Source organism: Drosophila obscura, unplaced genomic scaffold (genome assembly GCF_018151105.1).
Source record: "Drosophila obscura isolate BZ-5 IFL unplaced genomic scaffold, ASM1815110v1 contig_208, whole genome shotgun sequence".
In the NCBI taxonomy this organism is placed as follows: Eukaryota; Metazoa; Arthropoda; class Insecta; order Diptera; family Drosophilidae; genus Drosophila; species Drosophila obscura.
Genome location: NW_024542799.1, coordinates 3,137,732 through 3,163,167, shown reverse-complemented (window position 1 = coordinate 3,163,167; position 25,436 = coordinate 3,137,732). Strand labels below are relative to the sequence as shown.

At 44.2% G+C, this 25,436-nt stretch overlaps 3 protein-coding genes across 3 annotated transcripts; all 3 read left to right on the top strand.

Annotated features, from left to right (window-relative positions):
* The first annotated feature begins 409 nt into the window (after positions 1-409).
* LOC111074789 lies at positions 410-6,493 on the top strand. The gene is made up of 8 exons (XM_022367724.2): positions 410-1,909; positions 3,712-3,806; positions 4,245-4,827; positions 4,901-5,118; positions 5,186-5,319; positions 5,379-5,533; positions 5,623-5,864; positions 5,935-6,493. The coding sequence occupies exons 2-8, from the start codon at positions 3,735-3,737 to the stop codon at positions 6,343-6,345; spliced, it is 1,815 nt and encodes a 604-aa protein (XP_022223416.2). The 5' UTR covers positions 410-1,909; positions 3,712-3,734; the 3' UTR covers positions 6,346-6,493.
* Positions 6,494-9,332: 2,839 nt separating this feature from the next.
* Positions 9,333-16,120, top strand: LOC111074749 (acetylcholine receptor subunit beta-like 1). Its single transcript, XM_022367664.2, has 7 exons — positions 9,333-9,472; positions 9,545-9,720; positions 12,717-12,853; positions 13,643-13,797; positions 14,041-14,485; positions 14,545-15,144; positions 15,217-16,120. Exons 2-7 carry the CDS (start codon positions 9,654-9,656, stop codon positions 15,379-15,381), a joined length of 1,569 nt encoding a protein of 522 aa, XP_022223356.1. The 5' UTR covers positions 9,333-9,472; positions 9,545-9,653; the 3' UTR covers positions 15,382-16,120.
* A 959-nt stretch (positions 16,121-17,079) lies between these two features.
* On the top strand, positions 17,080-18,881 carry LOC111074750 (vegetative cell wall protein gp1). The gene is made up of 2 exons (XM_022367666.2): positions 17,080-17,283; positions 17,360-18,881. The coding sequence occupies exons 1-2, from the start codon at positions 17,281-17,283 to the stop codon at positions 18,728-18,730; spliced, it is 1,374 nt and encodes a 457-aa protein (XP_022223358.2). The 5' UTR covers positions 17,080-17,280; the 3' UTR covers positions 18,731-18,881.
* The last annotated feature ends 6,555 nt before the right edge of the window (positions 18,882-25,436 follow it).

Sequence of the window (25,436 nt, the reverse complement as noted above, 5' to 3'; positions counted from 1 at the left end):
TTGGATTTGATTGAGCAATTTCCGAGTTGAAAGACGTTGGATTTTTATGATTATAAATTGATCTGTTTGAGCCTTGGTTCAGTTTTTGTGTGTACGCATTGTATGTGTAGATTGTATTAAAGCCCTGGCACCAGATCTAATACTGTGCCTGATTATGTATGCCTGATTATGTTGGAAAAGCGCGCGCGTATGTATGAAAAAACATGTGTGAAAAATGGACAAAAAAAATGATAAAAATATATATAGAAAAGAATGAAAAAATTGCAATAAAAAAAAAAAAGATTATGCTATAAATTACATGGATTGGAATTTTATTTGCATGGGAAAACCATTTGAGATGCATAGTCAAATATGAGTTGTAAAATTTCCCTATGACTGACAGCCCTCTGATGATCTTGAAACCTACTCTACCCCAAAGCTATAATCCAAAACCCAATAAAATCCATGCGAAAGTGGGTCAGCAGTTGCGTTGCGATCTAAGGAGTACTCCGTCACAGTTGCTGGACAAGGGCTGCGCTGCCCTTGCGTGGATGTCCATCAGCAGAGCATTGGCCAGGGTCAAACTGGATAGAGGGCGGTCGAGACGAGCCTTTCACAACGCGCCTAAAGTGCCGAGTAACTAATTAGTGATTAGTATTTTAAGGCAGACACGCTTGGCAAGAGGAGGCAATTAAACGCGCCTAACTTTACTCTTTACTTAAACACACACACACACACACACACACACAGAGCAAGACACGGGCCAAACAACAGTCAACAGTTAGGTGCCGTTGACCTTGGTTTAAGGTAAGGTAAGGTGGGGTAAGAGGTAAGGGGTTGTCTGGATTTGCTTATTCCTTCTTCTCTCCAGCTGCTGCTGCTGCGGCTGTGACTTCCGCGATGCAAAACGTATCTAACGGCGAATCACAGCGAAAGTAAATCAGAAAATGGTTAGATCACAGGCCCGAGAGTCTCAGATTCTTTCACAACCAGCCGCTGAGATGCGGAGAGCCCCAGAGAATGCGGTTGGCTGGCTCCACTTCTAGGCCCTCGGATGGCTGGCTGGCTGGCTGGCTGGCTGGATGCATAGAAGAGTGGATGGATGGATGTGTTGGCTGGGCTGGGAAAACTTTATAAAGATCCGCTGCAGCCGCGCTTGGCTTCACACCTGCTCGCGACGCGAAGAGCTACAAACGTCCATCGTCCACCAAGGAAGGCAATCGGAACACACACACACATCGAGATAGACTCGACTATTATGTAAGATTAGGCAATCTGCAACAGACACACATCTACATATCCAAGCAACTACTCGTGTGCCTCGTGTACTCCTCCCACTCGTCGGCGGTCGGTGATTCTATTTGGCAAGTTGCACTTGAGTGATTTTTCGGGCTTCCAAAAAACGGAAAACATAATACCGAAAAACTGGAAACTCGAAAACCAAGAGACGTGCAACATGTAAAGCAAACCCCAGATAAACGCCACAAAATGACGTAGACAAGAAAAACCAAAACGAAAAATCCAAGCCAAAAATCGCGCAATATCCAACGACCATTATTGAAAGTGAAAACCCCCCCCAAAAAAAAGATAAAACAAACAAAAAGACAAAACGCCAGCCCAAACGTTTTGTACCGCTTTGAGTCATTCAGTTGAGTGTTGTTTTTTCGGCACGGATCGTCAACTTTTATGGCTAAAGTCGCGAGGATTTGTTAACCCACGAAATGGGCCAAGTCAGTTGGTCAAAGTGCGTGCCGCAGCTGTGAGCCAGTGAACCAGCCAGCAGACAGCAGTCAGCTGTGAGTTGTGGGGGCGTGAAGAAAAGCATAAACGCGTTGGAAAAGCAAAGAAAAACTTGAGCAGGTCAGTGCTGGATTGACTTGGGGAGCAACCAAACACTGTGAAAACGGAAACCAAAACTTATATAAGAAATGTGAGTATTGGCTTACTATCAGATGGTTAATTTAAGCTTTCTGAACATAGAACTGCATTAATACTACTTAGGAAAGTTTCTTTTATTATTTAGAGTTTTGATTTACAGGGATCCACTGCATAATATCATACAAGAACTTGGAATTTGTTGCAGCAACACTAGAATACAGTCTAGTATAGCTTTTTCACTGTGAATAGTCTTTAGAGAATATCCTAAAAATAAATGTATACTGTATAAATACATTGCATTTCCTTTGAAATTTTGTCTGCCAGGAAAAACTCTTCTAAACAACAGAAACTACCACTAAAATCATATCAAGATAAATGTCTATCTGGGCTGGGTCTGTAATCATCTCAATCATAAGAGAATCTCATCTTGAAATATTCCACAAATTCTGTGGCTCTTCCTATTAAACTTTACCTTCAATTCTGCGTAGCTTGTGGCACCTTCTTCAAGGAACAACTGTCAAACGGTTTAAGCCGGCTTCAGCACGAGTCGATAACGTGTATTTGGGTACCGTTAGGTATGTGCAATTAATGCAGTTAACCAGCAAAAGGCAGAGGCAAAAGGCGTAGGAAAACGGCTCAAGGTCAGACCAACGCGATTAACTATAATTATAAAATCAACGTGTAGGAGCAGAAAAACAGCACCACCACAAAGAACACCCACAACAACAGCTACAATAAATAATGAAAGCCAAAAACCGAAACCAAAAAACCCAACAAGACGAAGAAGAAGCGCCCAACAACTATTGCATAACAGAGAGAGAGAGAGAGAGAGACAGAGAGACAGAGGGAGACCAAAAAACAATAAAAAACCATAAATTCAAACAAAAACCAAAACAAAAACAAGCAGAAGTTGGAGTAATTATAACAACAATTAAGCAAACGGCGTGCGTTTTTACAGCTAAGCGTAAAACGCAGCCAAGCATTTGGCGGGTGAAGGGTAACAGCTAAAAAGGGGGAGAAGGGGCAGAAGCGGGGGTGTACTCACATCATTCATTAAAATGTAATCCAAGTTTAAGCAAAGTCTGCTGGTACATCTTCTGGTTTGCTTAAGTTTGGATTCTTCTTCTTTATAATTAAACGGATGACAGTTTTATGCCTTTGACCTTAACGCCTGACAGACAGAGCAGCAGAAATAGATAAAGATACAGATAGGTAGATACAGATAGATAGAGGGGGAGAAGAGACAGAGTAGATGTCATTGTTCTGGCAATAGTTCCAGCGACATTGATGGCAAAGGTATACCCTAACAGAAGGGAGTCGCAGCATTTATAGGATGGAAGCCATGGGCACAGCTTTCATTCTAATATAAAAGGCGATCGATGGAGTCCTAGCAGGTACAAATAGAAACAATTCCAAAGTATATAAATAGGGAAAGATTGTCTGTATCGTGGGCAATGCAGCGATTCAATTCAAAAGTCCCTTGCACAAGAACAATAATTTCTGTTTCATTATCCTAAAAAAGAGTATTTTTATGTTCGTTTTGTGTAGTTCTATTCAAAGATTTCCTCCACACTCATCTGAAACATTGGCCACAATTAATTTATGAACCACAAACTTCCTTCCTGCCGCGTACGCATTTGGTGTAACTCCGGCAAAAGACACACAACACAACACAACAGAACAGAACGGAACGCAACAGGCAACGGGCAACAACACAACACTTGAGTGACCACTAGCAAGGTCAGCATCAACCATGCAGCAACCATGACTATGATTATGATTCCGACTTTGATTCTGATTCCGATTCCGATTACATTGAATCACCATTGCTCACCACTTTGTATCTCTTTGCAGTTGCCAGCAGTTGATCAACGGACATGAAGCTGTGCAGAATGCTGATGCAGCCGCTGCTGCTATGTCTCTGGCTGCTGATGCTGCTCCAAGTGCAGGTAAGAAACCTTTCACCTGTTGTTGGTTTGTTGCTCAAGTCAAGGGAGGGGTGAGGTGGGTTGGGGCATTGCTCAAGTCTAGAAGATGGAAAACCTAATCTATTTAACAGTTCTTAGAATGAACTTCCTGATTAGGCCACATGAACCGTAACCAATCGTCTTGGCCAATCGCTGGTCCGCCCTGTCTAACGGATATGCTCTCTGCTCTAATGCAGATTGCGTATCGACCCGACCGCGAGCGGAAGAGGCTTTTGTCTGGCTGGCCAAAAATTATGTGGCTTTGTGGCCAGCTATTGCGGTGCTTCTGCTGATGCAGCACTTTTTGGTTTGGTATCGGGCTCATAAAAACCAAAAGACTTGGGACACAAACCTGAGCCGAGTGATTTATCGCATTGCGTATACGCCCCCACGTGCCTGACGCACTTCTGTCTCTTGCAGCAACCCATCAGCGGCCTGGAACAAAGTACAGACTACTCGGTGGTAAGCAAAGTGGCGGCAGTGGCCACCACCACATCAGCACCACACACGGTGGTGCCGCCACCTCTACGCAGCTTCAAGGCTCGCATTCAGACCACGACACCAACGCCCAGAACAGCGACTGGTAGTCGCCCGCTGGCCACTGGAGCGGAGGCGCAGCAGGAGCTGGCCAGCATCTCCTCCAAGTCGTACATTTCGGGACCCACCACACAGGCCTCGAAGCTGTCCAAGCGTGCCGGTCTGGCAGGACCTAAAAAGTTTCCCAAGGATGTACGTAATCGCAGCAGCGTCGCCGTGGAGCGCAATAAGCTGCATCACGAAGTGCCCGATCATGTGCCCGACTCTTCTGGCTACATACCGCATCGCATTGGGCATCCTGTGCATCTGGATTATGGCTCCACGGGTGTGGATTCCAGTGGAGCGCCGACAGGCAGTGCTGCCGGCTATCATGCGCCGCCCTATGAGGGCAACAAGTGGCACGAGGAGTACTGGGATCAGGAATACGCGGGCCATCAGTTTCTGCACAACAGCACGAGAGTGCAACGTGAGTGGAACTTTTACACATTCCCGATTCCCGATTATCTAACGGGTAGTTGCTGCTCTTTTCACCCGAATAGACATTGAGGCGGAGTGCCAGGACGACTACATGAAGATACGCATTGGCTTTAATGGCTCCTTCAGCGGACTGTTGTACTCCGCGGGCTATGCCTATGATCCGGACTGCATGTACATCAATGGTTCGGGTCGGGACTATTACGAGTTCTACATTCAATTGAATCGCTGTGGCACATTGGGCAAGAACTCGCTGCAGGAGGAGAGTCGCAAGAATCCAACAGTACGTCCCAAAACAAAACCAATAAATAAAATACACATTTTATGGTTGCATTAATGATTTCCATTAGAACTTTATGTGGAACACGGTGACGGTACAATATAATCCCCTGATTGAGGAGGAGTACGATGAGCATTTTAAGGTCACCTGCGAGTATGGCTATGACTTCTGGAAGACGGTGACATTTCCCTTTCTAGATGTGGAGTAAGTGTCCATTCAGATTCAGCCCCGCTTAAAAATGTATTACCAATTTCTTCCACTAGGGTGGCCACTGGCAATCCTGTCGTCTTCACACTGAGTCCACCCGAATGCTACATGGAAATCCAGAATGGCTACGGCATTGGTGGGCCTCGCGTGACGGGTCCAGTGCGTGTGGGCGATCCCCTGACCCTTATCATTTATATGAGAAGCAAATACGGTGAGTAAATATATCTCTTAGCTCGTATCAAGTGCGAATATAACATGCCTCAATGATCAATGATTAATGATCGTGCGATTGATCCACAGATGGCTTTGACATTGTGGTCAACGATTGCTACGCACACAATGGCGCCAACAAGCGGATACAGCTCATCGATCAGCATGGCTGTCCGGTGGATGACAAGCTCATCTCACGCTTCAGGGGCTCCTGGTCCGATGCGGGCGTCTACGAGACACAGGTGTATGCGTATATGAAAACCTTTCGGTTCACTGGCTCCCCCGCCCTCTACATTGAGTGTGATGTCCGCATGTGCCACGGACGTTGTCCGGTAAGTTGTCCGGTCAGACCAAGTCCCGTAGCCACTGCTCATTGTCTCTTGCCTTTTTCCCCTATTTCAGAGTCAACCCTGTCATTGGCGCAACCTGAAGGCGGTCACTAAGCGCGACACTTCCAACATGACGGCCACGAATCTCTCTCTGCCTCCATTTTCCGCCGATGGCGAAGCCACCACGGAGAGTCCCACCACACAGACTTCGCTATCAGAGAACGTGAACCTCTTCCAGTCGCTGCGCGTGCTGCAGGAGGGTGAAAACGATGGCGATGATGTCTATGCCCATCGCCAGATAAAGCCCCCAGGGCCGCATCAGACCTGCCTGAAGACCAGCACCTTCTCAGCGCTGACTGCCGCTGGCTCAGCCCTGCTCTGTGTGCTGACGGTGACGCTTTTCATTGCCTGCTCGCGGCTGAAGCGGCGCAAGGAGTCCACGCTCTACGACTCCTACATAGCGCACAAGGGTCAAATCGATTGATTTGCTCTCGCTGTCGCTTCAAGCGATAGATTGTGTATATAGTTTATGTCCAACCAAGTTCTGTTCGCTCTTGTAGATTGTAGATTAAATTAAGTTTTATTTTGTAGTCTTTTCTTAGGGTTTTCGTTATAATATTAAGGTTTGATTTCGCCAAATGAAAACAGCGTAATTTCCGATAATTAAAATGGCAAATAAACGGTTGCCAAACCTGCCAAAATTGGTATTAAAATTAAAGGGGAACGTTCCCAAAAGTGGTTTGTTACCCCCGAAAAGTATGCAACAATTGCAGCTGTAAACGTATTTTACGTACACTCTACATGACTACTACATGTATTTTACATCATTACTACATTCCACACGAAATGCAGAGGTGGCCGTCTGGCAGGGGGTTGTGGGAGGGAGGCACATGTCTGGCTGTTGTCTCATTTTATGCTGCCCCATGTGGGAGGAATAAGGAAACCCCTTAGTGGCGGCTTGTGCCACTTGTCGTCGCACTTCCTCATGGAGGCAGGCATGTGGCATGCCCCAGCCATCATTGACATGCCCGTTCAGCGTTTTGTGTGCTGTGCTTGTCATGGATTTGGCTGGAGATTTATTTATTGTGACGCTTTTTTGTCGGTCGTGCGCTTTGCCGCATGATTTTCATTTGTTGTTGGCTGCTGCTGCTGCTGCTGACACAAATTTTCGACTGCGGCGCGCCGCAAAACATTGCCCAAAGTGTTAATATGGTTGAGGACTTTTAATATTACCCAACCTTCCATTGCAACTGCCACACATCCACAGCCACAACAACAGCTACAGCCGGAGCCACAGACAGTCTGCTAATTGTGCAATTTTCGATGGGCTGCTGCCGCCTCATTTTTGGCGTTTGGCCAGTGCTTCTCGGCTGTTCTTGAGTGTAAAAATTAACACGGAACAAGCACACAGAAGCAGTGTCAAATTGCTTTGACTAATTAATTTATTTGGCTGTGGCACACACAAACAAACACCTGAAAAAAAACAAACAAACAAAGGCAACAAAAGAACTCGCAGCCCACAATCCAAATGTTTATGATATCAAATTATATTTTTCGCACACATTAATGCATACAATACGAGTATGATATGCCGTGTCGCGTTATTTTTTGCTCATTTATGATTAATTGCAGTTTAAAAAGCTGAAAATAAACTAAATGAATCCAAAACTGCCAAACAAAAATCTTGCAACAAAATTAAAATGCTACAGCAGGCCCCGCCCCACCCATGGGGAAAATAGTTATGCATAAAAAGAGATTTCTACACTTACCTGCGAGCATCTAGGCCATCGCTGAGGGTCCATCTCGGGCACGTTTCGCGACTGTGAAGCTGTGGGGCTGTGAGGCTGAGCGGCGACCTTGAGAGAGGCGACGGCGACCCGGCCAAAAGTGTTTCAATTGAATGCAGCCAAAATAATTTATGAAAATACAGAAATTAATTTGATGTAATTTGCGTTGGCGTTTGCCATTGATTTTATCGCTCAACAAACTGCAAAATAGGAGAAATACTTACCAGCTGTAGGCAATGATGAGGTGGCTGCTGGCTGGCTGGCTTGCTGGCTGACTGGCACTTGTGTATGCCGTCGCTTGGGTGACACCAAAATGGCACCCAAATTGCGGCAGCCCGGCTTGCGACGACTCCAACTCCGACACCAACAAAGGCTTCAAAATGCTGCTTTTTATGCGCTGTGAGGCGACCTTAGTGTGCCTTTTTTTTTGCCATGCCATGCACCAGAGCTGACGGCAGTCGCGCTGCCACATGATGTCTCATAACTTTTGCACGTTCGTGGCCTGAGTCTTTCGCTTGGCTTGCATTGTATTGCGCTGTCATGCGCACATGAAAATCATCATCATCATCATTATCATCATCCTGATAGTCATCATCATCAGGCAAAGGTAACTTTTGAGGCTCCATCAGCAATGCAAAAATATGCTTTCATTACCAAACGTCTAGCGCGCAGCTTTATATGGCATGCATAATGTTTTCCTTTTGGCTGTAACTTTATTTATTTCTATAGAGTTTTTTTATCCAATGCTTTGCCATTGTGGCAAGAATCGTTAAACGTTTTCGTCTATCCACGAAAATTAATCAAATCGTTACACGGAAGTGCTGGGCTTGTAATATTGTAATCCATGTAATTAAGGATCGTGTGAACAAGTGCTGACAGTTCCATGAGTTCTGCAAAAAGAAAAGGTCTTTTATTATTACCATATAGCACAAAAGAGATATTTTCTAAGCAGGGTTTCCCTACTGTAACGAATCGAACATGAACTTATTGACTTCCTCCTCCCAAAACCCCGAAAAAAACCTTAAAAATGTTAATGATGTTTCAGCTTGCAACAATGTGCTGTAAGTGTTTCCCTAAGCTAACCTTTTATGCATTCTATGTGGAATCATTGAGGCGCCATGAGGAACTGCGGCATGCTAATGATATTCATCAGTAATTAGGAGCAACATATCATGGAAAAAAAACAACTAAAAAAAAAACAAACTATGAAATAACAAATTAAGCGCCCTGCCCACATGACCTTTTGAGGTGTTGCTTTTGTGTGTTTTTTTGTTGCTGTTGTTTGTTTGCTTAATTTATAGGCTCAAGTGTTGTGTCATAATTAATATACGTATAATTTAAGCGTACACGGAAGCATACGTTCTCATTCATTTACTTTTCGTATGCACTGTGGCGGAACTTCTTTTGGGGCGGGTGGCATCCCTGTGCTCACCGCAGAGCACATGCCATGTCAACATGGCAAGCATCATCCAACAGCTGTTTGCCGTCTTTGTTTACAAACTACTAAAGGGAGAGGATGAGAAGGAGATAGAGAGAGAGAGAGAGAGCCACCCCCTGGATAAGGGAGCGGGCGTACGAAATTTGCTCTCTTTTATCCGAAATTTAACGCCTGCGCAGTGGCCTTTCCACTCGGCTGCTGCGCGCCTCAAAGTCGCAATCCCATTGATTTTTATCCAGAATCCCGAAGTAGAGTTCTTAATCCGCACCCAAACTGACTTGCTCCCAGTCAGAGCAGTGCAAACTCTTGTGGAAAATTCGGAAAAACCTTGTGAAAATTAACCAAAAAATTCATTAAAAATCAAAAGCCAAGCGGCTGGCCTAAAGGTGAAGTGCAAAACCTTTTTTGAAAGCAAAGTTTTACCAGCTCTAAGGCTGCTGTTCTTTGTGTGTCTGCAGTTCGGGGCGTGGACTCCATCCATCCATCATCCAGCATCAGCCCTACAAATTTCCCAACATGTCCTGGTTCCAGTTGTAAGTGCTCGGAAAAGCGGAAAACCATACCACCATGGAGTCAAATAGCAGCAGATCCTGGCTGCTGTACGGCATCCTTGTGCTTCTGGCCATTGCCGCAGGTACGTACGGTGAGAGGCGAAATATGGGGGGGGCCTTGCGAACTCTGCCCCCATTTCCGGGCTGGGGATGTTATGTAATGAAAAACTCGCAAAAAAGGCCAAATGGAACAACTCTGTAAAAACTCTGCTAACCGTTTTCTAAAACAAAAATCCAATCCCCTCCGAAAAAAAACAAAAGAAAACCTATCTCTCTTTCTCTCTCTCTCTCTTTCTTAGCTAGCTAACAAATTTTTACAGCAATGATTTGATTTTTTTCTTAAATTTTATAACTCGCGCTGGCAGCGCCGCCTTAGCAAGTTCTCCAAGCTCTCATTTTGGCCAACCACCAACCAACCAACCAACCAACCAACCACCACCACCATCAGCCTCAGCTCCGCGGCCGCTGCTTCCTTGTATTGTATCTCAGCCTCTCAACACTACCCCACAACCTAGCAAGAACCAGAAACAAGAAACCAGAAAAAAGTAACAGAAAAACCGCCACACCGAACCATCGACAACTTTCGACTGGGTGCGATGCTGAGAATATCTCCCTCCCGACAAAATGTTTAATGAGACTTGGAGAATCTGCCAAAGCGACGCTGCTGCAGCGCTGCAAACGAAAAAAAAAAAATACGAGAAAATTATAAACCAAACCCACAAACTGCGCTAGTCATTCCACTCTATATCAAACTATCAAACTATATATATATATATATTTCATATAATCTATCGTAGAACTCTCCTCAGTAGCACACCCATCCATCCAACCACCCACCCAACACCCGCACAAAAACAGTTGAGTTGAGTGCTGGCCCCACCACCCGCCCGTTAAGAATAGATCTTCTTCTATAGCTACAAATGTATCTCTGTCTGTCTATTAGCTGCAGCTGCTATATATGTATATATTTCTCTTGCTACTTGCCCTCTTCTATCTCTGTCTCTTGCTCTTGCTCTCTGTCTCTCTTTCTCTCTCTCTCTGTATAATGCTCGACAACTGTAAACTTCTGTACCCTATAAAAAACTATTCCTTATACTCCAGTACACATATAAAATACCCGTACTCTCTCTTTCTCTCTCTTAACATATATATATATATGCATAAATATATCCTCCTTAGCTATCTCTGCATTTTGTAATTATACTTTTCTCCAAGCCCCATCTAAGTCCCCCTAAATCCCCAACCAACCCACCCCACCCCGTGACTATCCCACGTTTTTAAGGGGCTACTACTGTAAGCACAAGGTAGCCAAGGTCCTTGAGGGACACAACCGAACAGCCGCAGGATGAACAGCAACTGAAATGAACAACAATCAAAAAAAAAAAAAGATCAACCACAAAACAACAACAAAACGTAACCGATTTTAACCGAAAAAATTACTGATTTCAGTTAATGAAATGCATATTATATACAACATACATACATATATATATACTTTATGTATAGGTATATATAAAGATTTCTGTATCAACTGCCGAATCTTAATTCATACTCCTTCTCTTCTGAGCAGTCCAAGAAAAAAGATAGGGAAAACGAAATAGAACTTGTACTAGAACAGAACCCTGAAAACGAGGCGTACTTAGTGTATAGAGCTCTGGATATAATGAATATAGTACATACACACACACACAAACACCCACTCAAACACACACACACAACCACTCACTCGCAATCACATAGTATCGGTATGAACATCCACGCATCCCCATCGGATCCAGACCACCATTCACCTAGCCGTAAAGTGCAACTCCAGAAGGGAGTCACACTCACATAGCAGTAGGCACGCGTGTGCTCCATATATGAGTCCAGCACGCACTCACTCTCACACACACATTGGCGCCAAGGATAACCCGGTCACACACACACGCAAGCCAGAGTGTGAGAGCCAGCAGCAGCAGCAGCATCCATCCCAAAAAAGAGCTTTCCGCTCTCTCCCACACACGCCACGTGAAGTGCGAAGGACGTGCGAAGCTTTCGGATAAAGTTTTAGAACAAACTTTACTCAGCTGACGTAGCAAAAAAAAAAAAACGAAAACAACGGATTAATGGAATATAGTCGTCCCTTTCCTTTACACTCTCTAGATAGACGGGGGAATCCCTTGATAGGTCCTTAGGATGTATGTTTGAGGGTAAAAAGGGGGCACCAAAATATAAGTGTTGCACATCGTTAAGCACATTCGTTGATCGTTATCGTTATCGTTAGCTGTTTTATCGTGTTATCGTATTACAATTATAAGCTAGGCTCCAGGACTGTAAGAACCACCTAATGAGAGACATTTGCATTAAAGCAGTCACTATGTGAGGTATGTGACTCTCGCCTAGTTCTTGTTTAATGCAAGTGCCTCCTAATGCGGCGTATAATCAACGTAGGCCAAGAACCATCACAACAGAAACAACAACAACAACATCAAACACTTGCAGCACCACTAAAAAAAAAAAAATCCAAAAATAAAACCCACAACCGAGCGGTACTCATGTTTACTTTTTCCAAAATCAAAATTCCAAAATTCCAAGTTGCTAAAGAAGAAGATGTTGAAGAATCGGTGAAAAGTTGGATAAATGTCTCTCTCTCTCTCTCTCTCTCTCTCTCTGTCCTTTCTGTCTCTCTCGCTCTCTCAGACTGTCTCTCTCTCTCTATCTCTCACACACACACACTGTCTCTCTCGCTCTGTCTCTCTGCCTAACTCTATCTCTGTCTAAGCTGTATCATCCTAAGCCCATTCAAAAATGAAAAATTAAATTAAAAAAAAAAAACCAAGAAAAACTAAATACAAAGAATACAACAACTTTGCTCATCCGTTCCGTTTCTTTGTCCGTTCTCTGTATTCTCTGATTTCATTATCTCTATATGTTTATTTATCGAACGTTTTGCTTTCGTTATTTCTCTTTCTCTCTGTTTATGTATCTTTCTCTCCCCATTTTGTATCTTTTTACTGTTTCATTTTATTTCTTTTTATTTTTACTTTTTTCTTTTGTGCGTTTTTCCTTCCGTTTTTTATTTTTGTGTTTGGTTTTTTAGTCAGTGCATCCGAAGATGAAGAGCGCCTGGTGCGTGACCTCTTTCGAGGCTACAATAAACTCATACGACCCGTACAGAATATGACACAAAAAGTTGGAGTAAGATTTGGTTTGGCGTTCGTACAGCTAATCAATGTCGTAAGTGTTCACAAAAATCAAATTTTCCAAAGACAAAAACCCATAAAATAATAAGAATATATCTATAAAAAAAAAAAACGTAACCAGAAAAAAAAACTAACATTAGTAGAGTGTAAATGTATTTTCGTGTTTGAATTCTTCAGTTTCGTTGTTGCCACACACACACACACACTAACACTAACACGCAGCCAGCCTCCAGTCACGCCCATGTTTGAGTTATGGGCGTGGCATGGGGCGTTGGAGGCATACCAAAAAAAAGTATGAGTTTCGTTTTATTTAATGCTTTTGTAAATAAAATTACGTAAACCGTTGCCTTGACTTTGACTTTTTGTCTTTGTATGTTTCGTAGTGCTGAAGAAATACAGTTACATGCAAACAAAAAAAAAACCAAAAAAAAAACAAAAAAAAAAACTAATTCCGAATACTAACCCTAAAGAATTAAGTTTAAACAAGCCAACAAAACTAACTAACTAACTAACACAACTAAGAGTTAACCAAATGCGAAATAATTGTCTTAACTATCCCTTCCCGCCCAATCTCTCTCTCTCTCTCTCTCTCCCTATCTCAAACTCGATTCGATTTCGATTCGTTTCGAATCCCCAATATAAATCGAATTCGTCCTCGTACCGTTATCTCTCACGTAACCACCACCAAACCACCAAAAAAAAAAAAAAACAACAACCAAATAACCAACCACTACCAAACCACCAAAACCATCACCATATGATATCACCATTAAAACAAAATACAAACCGAATATTCCCGAACTGAACCGAACCGAATCACAAGAATGAGAAAAATCAAATTATGAAATCAAACGTTTGGTTACGTTTGGTTTGGTACGACTACCAGCTGCAGTGGGATGAGGCCGACTATGGCGGCATCGGGGTGCTACGTCTGCCCCCCGACAAGGTTTGGAAGCCGGACATTGTGCTCTTCAATAAGTGAGTAAATGGCCATTACAATATAACAGTACTAGTACTACTCCCAACTACTCTCTCTCTCTCTCTGAACTCTGTACACTAACCAAACCAACCAAATAACAACATTAAAAAAAAAACGTAGTAGGCGAAAGTAATCCACAGCTTTCCAGCAGGCGATCTTTCTCGTTGTTCTCCATATGCATAGCCCTAAGACTAACATTTCCATCTTCTATCCTGATAACTATATTCCCTGCCCCACAACAGTGCCGATGGCAACTACGAGGTGCGCTACAAGTCCAACGTGCTCATCTATCCCACTGGCGAGGTGCTGTGGGTGCCACCGGCCATCTACCAGAGCTCCTGCACCATAGATGTCACCTACTTCCCCTTTGACCAGCAGACCTGCATTATGAAGTTCGGTTCGTGGACCTTCAACGGCGATCAGGTGTCGCTGGCCCTCTACAACAACAAGAACTTTGTGGATTTATCCGATTACTGGAAGTCGGGCACCTGGGACATCATCGAGGTGCCCGCCTACCTCAATGTCTACGACGGCGACAGCACCCATCCCACCGAGACGGACATCACCTTCTACATCATCATTCGGCGCAAGACCCTCTTCTATACGGTGAATTTGATTCTGCCCACGGTGCTGATTTCCTTCCTCTGTGTGCTGGTCTTCTATCTGCCAGCGGAGGCGGGCGAAAAGGTGGGTTCAAGGCACGTAAAAATGTTAGCTGTAGATTGACTGGAACTTTCTCTGCTAAGGTAACACTTGGCATTAGTATTCTCCTGTCACTGGTTGTGTTCCTGTTGCTCGTGTCGAAGATTCTGCCGCCCACATCGCTGGTGCTGCCACTGATCGCCAAGTATCTGCTGTTCACCTTCATCATGAACACGGTCTCCATTCTGGTGACGGTGATCATCATCAACTGGAACTTCCGTGGGCCGCGCACCCACCGCATGCCCATGTACATACGCTCCGTATTTCTGCACTATCTGCCCGCCCTGCTGTTCATGAAGCGGCCGCGGAAGACCCGCCTACGCTGGATGATGGAAATGCCGGGCATGAGCATGCCGGCCCATCCGCATCCCTCGTACGGCTCGCCAGCGGAGCTGCCCAAGCATATCAGCGCCATTGGTGGCAAGCAGTCCAAAATGGAGGTCATGGAGCTGTCCGATTTGCATCATCCGAACTGTAAGATCAACCGTAAGGTCAACAGCGGCGCCGAATTGGGCCTAGGCGATGGCTGTCGTCGCGAGAGTGAGTCGTCCGACTCCATTCTGCTCTCGCCCGAGGCGAGCAAGGCCACCGAGGCGGTTGAGTTCATAGCCGAACATTTGCGCAACGAGGATCTCTACATACAGGTGAGTGGCGTCTGCATACAGATGCGGAATATTCGACAGCAATTTGATATATATCTTATGCTTGTGGTGTAGACCCGCGAGGATTGGAAGTACGTGGCCATGGTGATCGATCGCCTGCAGTTGTATATTTTCTTCATTGTCACAACTGCCGGCACTGTTGGCATTCTCATGGATGCTCCACATATCTTCGAGTACGTCGATCAGGATCGCATTATCGAGATCTACAGGGGAAAGTAAGTCGTGGGTTGGAGAAGGAAAACAGCTCGGGGACGAGCAAAATTGAAATGGTTAACAGCATTGCAAACGCAACAATAATAAGCAAAAAAAAACAAGGAATGAGAAAAGAGAAATTAATGAGAAAATTGCAACAATTAGAGCGGATTTTTAGATTTTACTAATTAAAACGAAAAACGATAAACGAATAATGGCTTGAGACAAAATTAACCTTAAAACAAAAAACACTAATACAACTAACTAAGCTAAAGTAACACATACACAAGAATTGGCAGGGGGAGGTACACTAAACTAAAACTAAAAGCAAATAGTTCATTCAGCAACAAATGTTTAACAAATAAATCAAAAACAACAACAAACCTAGTGGAATTGTGCGTAAATTTATAATTTAAAGATAACAAAACTTAGCTAATATATATACTAAAAATCTAGAACCAGAGAGAGTTTAGTTTAAGTGCAATATTACAGCGAGTGGATGGATGGAGGATGTTTGTGTCAGAACTTTTTGTTATGTTGAAGTCACCGAAGAGGAAGATAACACCTAAACTTAAGTAAAACAATTTTACATTTAAGCATTGGAATCCACACTAAAAATTCACAATTTGTAAATGCTTCACATTCGATCACACAACGGCTACCACAAAGCTACCACATAGAGATGTCTCTCGTCTAAGCAGGTAGAGGCCCCAAAATGAAAATCCAATAAAAATGCAAAGTTAATTAATAGAAAATTAATTTATGTGAGTCGCCGCGTATTACGCGCTCGGCCAATTGGCTATGATTTTATTGACCAACTGCGGGAATGTCGATTCAAATGAGAATCATTTGTTGCTGTTGTTGCCACAACAAAGATCAAAGTGCTGTAGGGGGAGATCTATCGAGTCGATAGCTGGGCAGGTATCTATGGAATGGTTAGCCAATTATGTAAGCACGATTCTTAACTCATCTTGGCCATATGTGGCTGCCCCCGGCATCGAGTTGTTACTGTTAGAAGCGTCTCCAGTTAAGTCACAGAAAATTCGCACATTAATCATACGCCCACGTACAGGCAGGCAGGCTGATGTGAATTCTGTCATCTGCAATCAGACTCCAAAGATAGCCCAGAGCTAAGACATTAATCGTAATGAACTAAACACACAGCCAGCCAGGAATTCCCTGCCGCCTCGAGGTTCCTGCTTGGCGGTTATCATACCAGAGGGGCTGACCATGGTGGACGGGGGGCGTCATAATTAAATCACACACAAAAACCAACAGAGCCTAGGCTAAGGCAACTAAAAAAAAACTAACTAGTACGCGCTGTGTTATTGACTTACAATCGTCGCTGATTACCAAGCAAAAACAACAAAAGCAACAGCAACAGCAGCAACCACAGCAGATACGCGAGTACGTGTTCAGATACAATATCTATCTGTATATCTTAGTGTACAGCTATGTACAGCTTCTCATCTATGGCTACATCAAAGGTTGCAGCATCACGACGATGACGATGACGAGCGAACGACCGACCGACCGACCGACCGACTGGGCCCAAAACTCGTCTCGTCTTGGCTGACTCAAAGCCTCGGCATGTCTACGACCGAAACACTGCGAATGACGCCGCCGCTTAGGGGCTGCTCAGTCTCTGTCTCCGGATCTGGTATAAATGCGCCAAGGGAGAACATTTGGGCATCATTCGATTTTCTGATTTTGCAACGAAGACGTCGCTGGCACCCGCCTTCGACTTCGACATCGACATCCAGCTCCAACTCCGGACTTAGTGGATAAATCATTTTCGTCAGGCGAAACCGGTAATATATATTTCGACTTCGTCTCGTTTCGATTCGTGTTTGTGCCTGCCCGTGTGTTTGTGTGTGTGTGCGGGAAAACTCGGAAAATCCGCGCTCAGTTGGAAACCCAGCAGAAATGGTGAGTCCGTTGCTCGTTCCGCCCGAACCGGGAAGTGTTGATTGAATGCCCCCCTCCGATCTGTTCTCTGTTGCAGCGCTGTCTCCTGCCTCTGGTGGCCGCGCTGCTCATCGTGGGCGGCGTCCACGCGGATGTCTCCCACCTGGACACAGATCTGCAAGAGGATGGCTACCACTACAAGCAGCCATCGGTGCCCTTCCCGCAGCCTGGCAGCGGCAATGAGATCGACGATTCGGGCATAGGACCGGGTCCAGCTCCATCGGCGCCAGGTCCCTCATACGGACCTCCACAGCCTCAACCTCAACCTCCACGTCCGCAGCCACAGCCCACTGCTCCAGGACCCTCGTATGGACCACCACAGACGCTGCCACCTGCACCGCGTCCGCAACCCACACAGCCAGCTCCATCTTACGGACCACCACAGACGCTACCACCTGCGCCACGTCCTCAACCCACACAGCCAGCTCCATCCTATGGTCCTCCAAAGACACAGCCTCCGCCACCACCGCGTCCTCAACCCACACAGCCAGCTCCATCCTATGGTCCTCCTCAGACGCTGCCACCTGCACCGCGTCCTCAACCTACACAGCCAGCTCCATCTTACGGACCACCACAAACGCAGCCACCTGCACCGCGTCCTCAACCCACACAACCAGCTCCATCGTACGGACCTCCCCAGACGCAGCCTCCGCCACCACCGCGTCCACAGCCGCCATCCCCACAACCTGGTCCGGAGTACTTGCCTCCTGACCAGCCCAAGCCTCGTCCCACACCATCGCGTCCACAGCCACCACCACCAAGGCCACAGCCTCAACCCACTCCAGGATATGGACCACCACCAAGACCACAGCCACAGCCTCAACCCACTCCCGGATATGGACCACCACCAAGACCACAGCCTCAACCTCAACCCACTCCCGGATATGGACCACCCGCAAGGCCACAGCCTCAGCCTCAACCCACACCCGGATATGGGCCACCACCACCTGCGCCCGGACCAGCACCCACAGCTCCAGCCCCCTCGTATGGGCCACCACAAACGCAGCCACCTCGACCTCAACCACCTCGCCCACAGCCTCCACGCCCACAGCCTCCAAAGCCACAGCCGGGATCTGAGTATCTGCCCCCACCGGGAGAGAATGAGGTGACTCCTCCACAGCCACAGCCTACGGCTCCAGTTCCGGATTACAACCCACCACCCGGCCCTACTTATCAGCCACGCCCCCCTTCACCACCAGCACCGCCAGCGCCCACCTATCAGCCACGTCCACCTGCACCTCCTGCACCGCCAGCACCCACATATCAGCCCCGTCCTCCTGCACCACCTGCACCACCCACTCAGGAGTACGGACCACCGCCAACCAGCCCCGGGGAGGAGGATGAGGCGGGCTCCCTGGGACCCGATGGCTACAACTACAACAAGCCAGCCAAGCCGTTCACCTTCTAGAATCCAAAAAATTCGACTTCTATAATTCTGTACGCGTACTCGTAGTATGTTTAGCCACAAATTAGACCCCACACCCACTTGCCCCAACCCCCACCTGGCGAAGAAATCTAAATCCAAATAAAAGACACAAATTTACACCAAAATCAAAAGCCCCAAAACTTGTTGGATAAATATCAGTCAGTCACTCACTCGGGGGATTTAGATTCAATGTCCAAGCGATGCTATCAGCCTTCTGTCGCGTCGCTTCTGACAGGCGACGACGAGTAGAAGATTCATGGCGACGGTCATTAGAGCCGAACAGAGGCAGATGGCACTGGCCAAATATCAGCGGTTCAAGTGCAATTGTAATCGCTGGCCACCGCCTGAAAACTCTCCAGTGGTTAGTCGGTCCAGCTGGTAGGTCAAATCAATCAAACCGGGGGGGCGCCATAAATCAGAATCAGACGTATCGTCTTTGTGCCACAGGCGGAAATTCCGAGAGCGTCAAGCAGCCGTGAAACGTTCTCTCAGGTTAGCCAATGTTTAGTTTATGCTTTGGCGAATCTATAAACCTATTATGACTATGTGCACTTTTATATACGATATGAAAGCCCATAACGACTGCAATTGCCAGTGCCGGAGAGGTATAGCCATAGCCATAGCCGGTAACTGCAATGGCAACATTAACTCGCCTCCCATACATGGGTGCTGCATTCAAGGTGCCTGCCTGCCGTCAGAGTGCCCCAAGTTGAGCCAAAATAAATATGAACGAGCGTATCGATCGCTCAACGCAGATCGCCGATCAACGACTCTATTCCCACAAGCTGTCGCCAGGCAGCAGTCATGCAGTCATCAGGTTCATCAGTCATTTACTCAATATGTCAGTCGCTTAGTCAATAAATTGTCTGGTAGCCATGGCAACTTCATTAGGCTGCCCAAAAATATAAAAATAAAATAAGAAAAACTGCAGCAGCAGCAGCAGTTGTGAATTGTGCAATCATTTTCCACTCTTGGTTGCATAGGGTCTCTCTCCCTCTGTGCGGGGCATGCTACTAATTACATAAGCATCTAGTACGAAACGGCCTTCAATATTGCTGGACTCCAACGCGACTCCTAGCGCCCTAGCAGCAGTCGCCCTGGCCGACCGACCGACCCAACGGATTGCCATTTGATTAACGTCTTAACGAGTAGCTTGGGTGTGATTTATGTTGTTAACGCGGCGGCGGCGGCAGCGGCGGCTCTCTGCAGCAGCTGCACTAAGATCTGTGCAGTGCAACTTTTTGCGTGATTTATGGATTACAGCATATTGTACTGGTACGTCGTACGTCGTACTTGGTGGCACTTGAAAAGATTTTGGGCCTGACAAAAGATTCGCCACGCATTGTTTGTCTGTTGGCTTTGCTTCGATAATTAAGTGAGATGTTTTTCAGATGACCCCATCTCTGAAATAGATATAGATATAAAAGTTGAAAATCAATAACAAGAACAAGTTCATTTGCCAGCAAATCAACCTGCTGACCTTAGCTAATTTCACAGATGTTTCCAGCCTTAGCTGCGGTGGGGGTGAATGACAGACGTAGTTTTTGTGAGAGATTGTTGAGAGCCCATCCGGGTGTAAATTTCCCAAACAAGTTATTAATATTCTGTTCGGTTCTGTAGTCATTGGCGCGCCATCAAACGAATTAAACAACACGCAAATGTAAATGCGAGTATTAAATATTAAATCATTCTATATACATACGAAAACAAGACACAAAAAATAATTCTTACCCGAAGGCGAAATTCCCCAACGCATCATCTCCTATCTCCCATCACATCCCATCCTCCTTCTTCGTCGTCGTCGATCATCTCAAATTTCTAATTAATTCTTCAAAAATTATTCCGACAGCAGCTAATCGAAATTATTAATGGACATATTATAATTATGACTTAATAGACATTCAATAAAGTCACACAGAGTGATTTATGCCGCAGCCGAAAGAGAGAACGATTAACACACCTGTTCCTTCCATTACGCATACGCAATGTGATTCACGTCAAAATGATTGTGCAGTGCGTTTGCCGGCCCACTTCACTTGACTCTATGGTATATCAATCACAGGCGAAATTGCCCTTGGCATCGTTTCAACTGTTTGTTTTTTTTTCTTTCGTTTTTTTTCTATTCTTCTCATATTTGTAATGCTTTTTGTCTGCTGTCTATTCGATTGTACAAAAAGGCAGCAGCAGCACTCGCAACGCATTTAAACGGTTTCCAGCAAACATTGCGTACGATGATTTGTGTAGACGGGGGCCACAGGCCCAAAGAAATATGAAATCTGCCCATCAACAATGTTCAAGTGGAGCAGCCGGCACAGAGCGGCAAAAACTACAGAAATCATTCACGCATGCAACTGGTTTTCAGTTTGCACAAGCATGATTGAGTGACTGAACGAGTTGGCAGCAGAAACGTATGCTATGGCAACGGTCTATCGAAAACAGAAGTGTGAGCTTCAATTTCAGATAAATTTATTGCATACTCTTCGGTAAGTTAATTAACGTTGGTTGAGTTTTAAGCTAACAAAAAGCTTAGCTTTGGATTCGACTTTGAGTTGCGCATTGGAGTCTGATGAAGCTTATAATGGAGATCATAATGATGGATAGAATGGATAATCAGATCCAGTATAATATTTATTTGTGTTCAATCAGATCAAATATTCCCTTTCCACCGGGCGATTGTAAATTAATTTGTTTGATTTATTATTAAAATAAATAAATATATTTAAATTGTATAAGAACAAAAATTAGTTAAACAAAAATTAAATACTGTGCCACAATACGTCTTTAGAATTTTGTAAAGCTTTTTTTTTATTCATACACCTAGGTCACCTTTTTCAGCGTCCAAATATAAAACAAAACTCTGCCCACTAAGGTTAACCACTCTTTACATTCGCAGTCTATTTTTAAATAATTCCCATGAAGATCACTAATCCACGTATACTTTGATTTAATCCAACTGATGTCTCAATTAATGGCTCTGCTTGCGAAATAAATCGATTTCTGTATAATTCATTTGCTGATACTCGTACCACTTCCTCATTCGATTGACCGATATTGCACCCCAAGCCCCTACATAAGCCCTCCTCTGGCCCAGTCCCAGTCCCAGGTTCAGGTTCAGGTTCAGGTTGAGGCGTCGCATGCTCGCATCGAATTAACAATAAATTAATCAATTGCTTAATAGATGTTTAACAACTGTTAACCTTCCTGGCAAGCATTCGAAGTGGCTGCAAATAAATCAAAATCTGTGCAAAAAAAAAACAAACAACAGCAACATCGACGATTTGCTGGCGATTGGCAGCAGTGTATTTGTTGATTAAAAACGTTGCGATTCTTGAGCGTGAAAAAAATCGTTTAGCTGCCAAAATTGGCAATTACTCGCTGTGCCGTCGCCGCCGCCGCTCGTGGCCATAATGAATAGCCAGACAATAATACGGCTTAGCCTTTTGGTCGGAACGTGCATGGCGTGGATAAAAGAAAGAAGAGAAGGAGTCGGGGGATGATTGCCTTTGTAAATGATTCCATAGATTTGCAGATGGCTGTGGGCGCCAGTGATTAGCATAATACCAAGGCATTGGCATGCTCTATTAAAATTAAAAATTTAATTACAAAACGAACGAAGAAAAAACGCCAACATTAATCAGAGTCAAGCGACACGACACGCACCACATAAATGCATGGAAAATACTACTACAGAGGCGACAAAATATGAAGACAACTAGATTAGAGACTCCATTTGAGTGATCTCCGGTCCGGTCCAGTTCGATTCATTCATTCACAGACAATGAAGCCCCAGAGGGCGGCTTTGTCACGCAAATATTTTTTTTTTTGGTTAATGCCTCGACAGTTTCGCTTCTGACTGACTGACTGTTGGTTGGACTGCTGGTGTGAAGCTATTAACGGCAAATATTCGATGGCAACGTCCCTCGATGTGGGTCGTTGTGTTTTAAGCACTGACAGCACTTGTCAAACCAATCCATAATAGATGTCAAAATATCAGCTGGCAACTCGATTGTAGCCGCACGCAGTGACAATGGGGATCTTCAGTTTGGACAAAAATGCAAATGCAGAAGCAAAGTCAACACACAAAAAGCAATCCAATCCAATCCGATTGAAAAGGCACAAATACACACAGTAGAAACATATAGATACACGTAGATCTCTGGTTAATCCAATGCTTACAATCTCTTTACAAATTTTGACCTTGGCCTTACACGCAAACAAATAAAACAAACAAAGCGCAGCAAACGGCATATCCACATCGACAACAATGTCATAGCAGTTAGTTAAACTCAAATATGAACACGAAAGACACACAAATATACATATCTAGTGGATGTGCCACAGGCAATGGAGCCATTGACTCACTGCAGATGAAACCAAGAAGAATCTTACAGACAGAGCCCATTGCCTTACCATCGCGGCAGACAGAGCGGCGGGCCGCAACAAGAACCCTCATCATCATCATCAAGACAATCATCGGCATTATCGTTTTGCCAAAAAAAACCAAATAAACAGGTTCTCCTAATGGCCATTAGGCAGATAGTCAGAGTCAGAGCCAGATTCACATAATAATCAGCATTTTCATTTGTGCAAATTGACTCGAATGGCTTATACGACAGTATAAACTATATATATATATATATTTTTATTTACTTCATATATAGATATAAGCATTTAAATCGATTCGCTATCTAGTAGATACCTAGAACGGGTTAACTGCCTTCAGTGTCAGGGTTGGTTCGTCACCGATCTAGATCTAGCATGAATGAAGTCGAACTGACTGATTGGATTGGTTTAAGATGCCTCACAGATTGTGGTCTAATCTCATTAGCTGTGTTTACACTTTTATGGTAGCAATTTGTCAGAATTTGAGTTGAACCAACTGCTAATCGGTTACAGCATCTTTTGCCTCTAGGCTTATAGAGTATTTTTTGGGGTATGCTGAAGTAGGAAGTCGTTGCGACTCCATCTATGGTTATTGTCATAGATCAACAATAAACAAATAAACTCTTAAAAGTCTACGATTTTTTGTGATAGGAAGAAGTTCTTCTTTGAAACGTTTTTTATATTTTTTAATTCCTACTTTACACTCACAAATAGCTTAACGATTCTTAAATGGCTTACTACTTTCAGATGTGACTCGTATTGACTAAGTTCTAGCTTAAAAACTACGAAAAAAATCAATTAGGTTTTTATGGGTCGTATAAAATGTGATTTTATATTTTTTGCATTCACTATTTTGAGAATATTCTCAGAGATCAAGCTCTTTTATGAGCGTCAGCAGACTTACCCCTATCAATTATTATTGATTATAGTTGCAAACAAAGTTCAAAGTGCCAGCCAACACACATGGTTTTAACGGTGGCACGAGCCAGCCAAAAAAAGGTGCCAAAAGCGGGTAAATGATTTTGGCTTAAAGCCACCGACGTCGCGCGTCTTTGCCCCTCAGGCGGCCATCGATTTTATTTGTTGTTGTTGTTGCTGCAAAGCAAATTAGGAGAAAACAGAATTAAAAACTAATTATTAATTATTAAGTTAAACAATGATTAGATGACTCTGTCTGTTCTCTGTTCGTCTTTTGTCGGCTGAATTCTCATTCAGAGTCGCCTCCTTTCCATTCTCATGACCATTCCCATTTCGCTTTATTTTATTTAGATTCTGGCTAATTTCAATAATTAATTTATGCTTCCCATTAAATGTGAACGTTCTTCTTTTGCGGCTGTGGCGGCGGCTTTCACTGGGCGCGTGTGCCCGTCCCACCGCGTCGGTGTGTCTGTGCCAGTCACAGGATTGATTGGAACCAGAAATTATCTAACGAGAAATCGGACTCGACGCTCTGCCTCGACTGACCGTCAAACAAATCATGACAAACAACCAAACAACTTTTTGTTCATCCCGAGAGAGATCTGCTTTTGGCATCAGTGTAGGTCAAGTTTCTGATGAACGATAATTGTTTAATAATTTATTTCACTCCCCCGGAAACGAGACTGAGCATCAACCATTTGTTGGCTATTTAAAGACAATTTATTGAGGCAGTTATAAATCTGTCAAGTGCCCCCCAAACATGTCGAGCTGTTGCAATAAATATTTCTGTGCCTAGATCATGCCATTACCCCGCACAAAGGCTACCCACAACTTTGGCAATTATGCCACAGTTCGCCATTGTCTCAGTGGCAGATGATATATTTGTTTTGCTTTTTTTTGCGTAATTTATTGAATATTCATAATGTTGACGCGCTCTGGCGCTGGTTCTGGGCACTGGCTTTGGCCTGTTTCGCGGTGAATGTGCGGAAGCTTGAACAAATAATAAAATTCCTCAAAAATATTTACGAAGTATTGTATTTGAGAATCTTCATGAAAAGAAGTGACAGGAATGTGTCTGGCTTGAGAATCTTAACGCAGGCGAAGCCAATCTTACGATAATTTTGCTGCAAAGTATATAAAAAGAACTTAGATTGAGCCTTGACTTGAGCATTACGTATAAAGATCGTATTTTTTTTTGTGTTTTTATTTCTACACTGAGAGAAAATTGTATATTAAAAAGAAACACACCCACTTTTAAATGCAAGATGCGGTTTTTGAATCGAATTCATTTCGATTTAATGGATATTTAAATATCAAACACTTTAAAAATAATATTTAAATTTAATTTAAATATACAAATATTTTATTTAAATATTTTTCATATTTC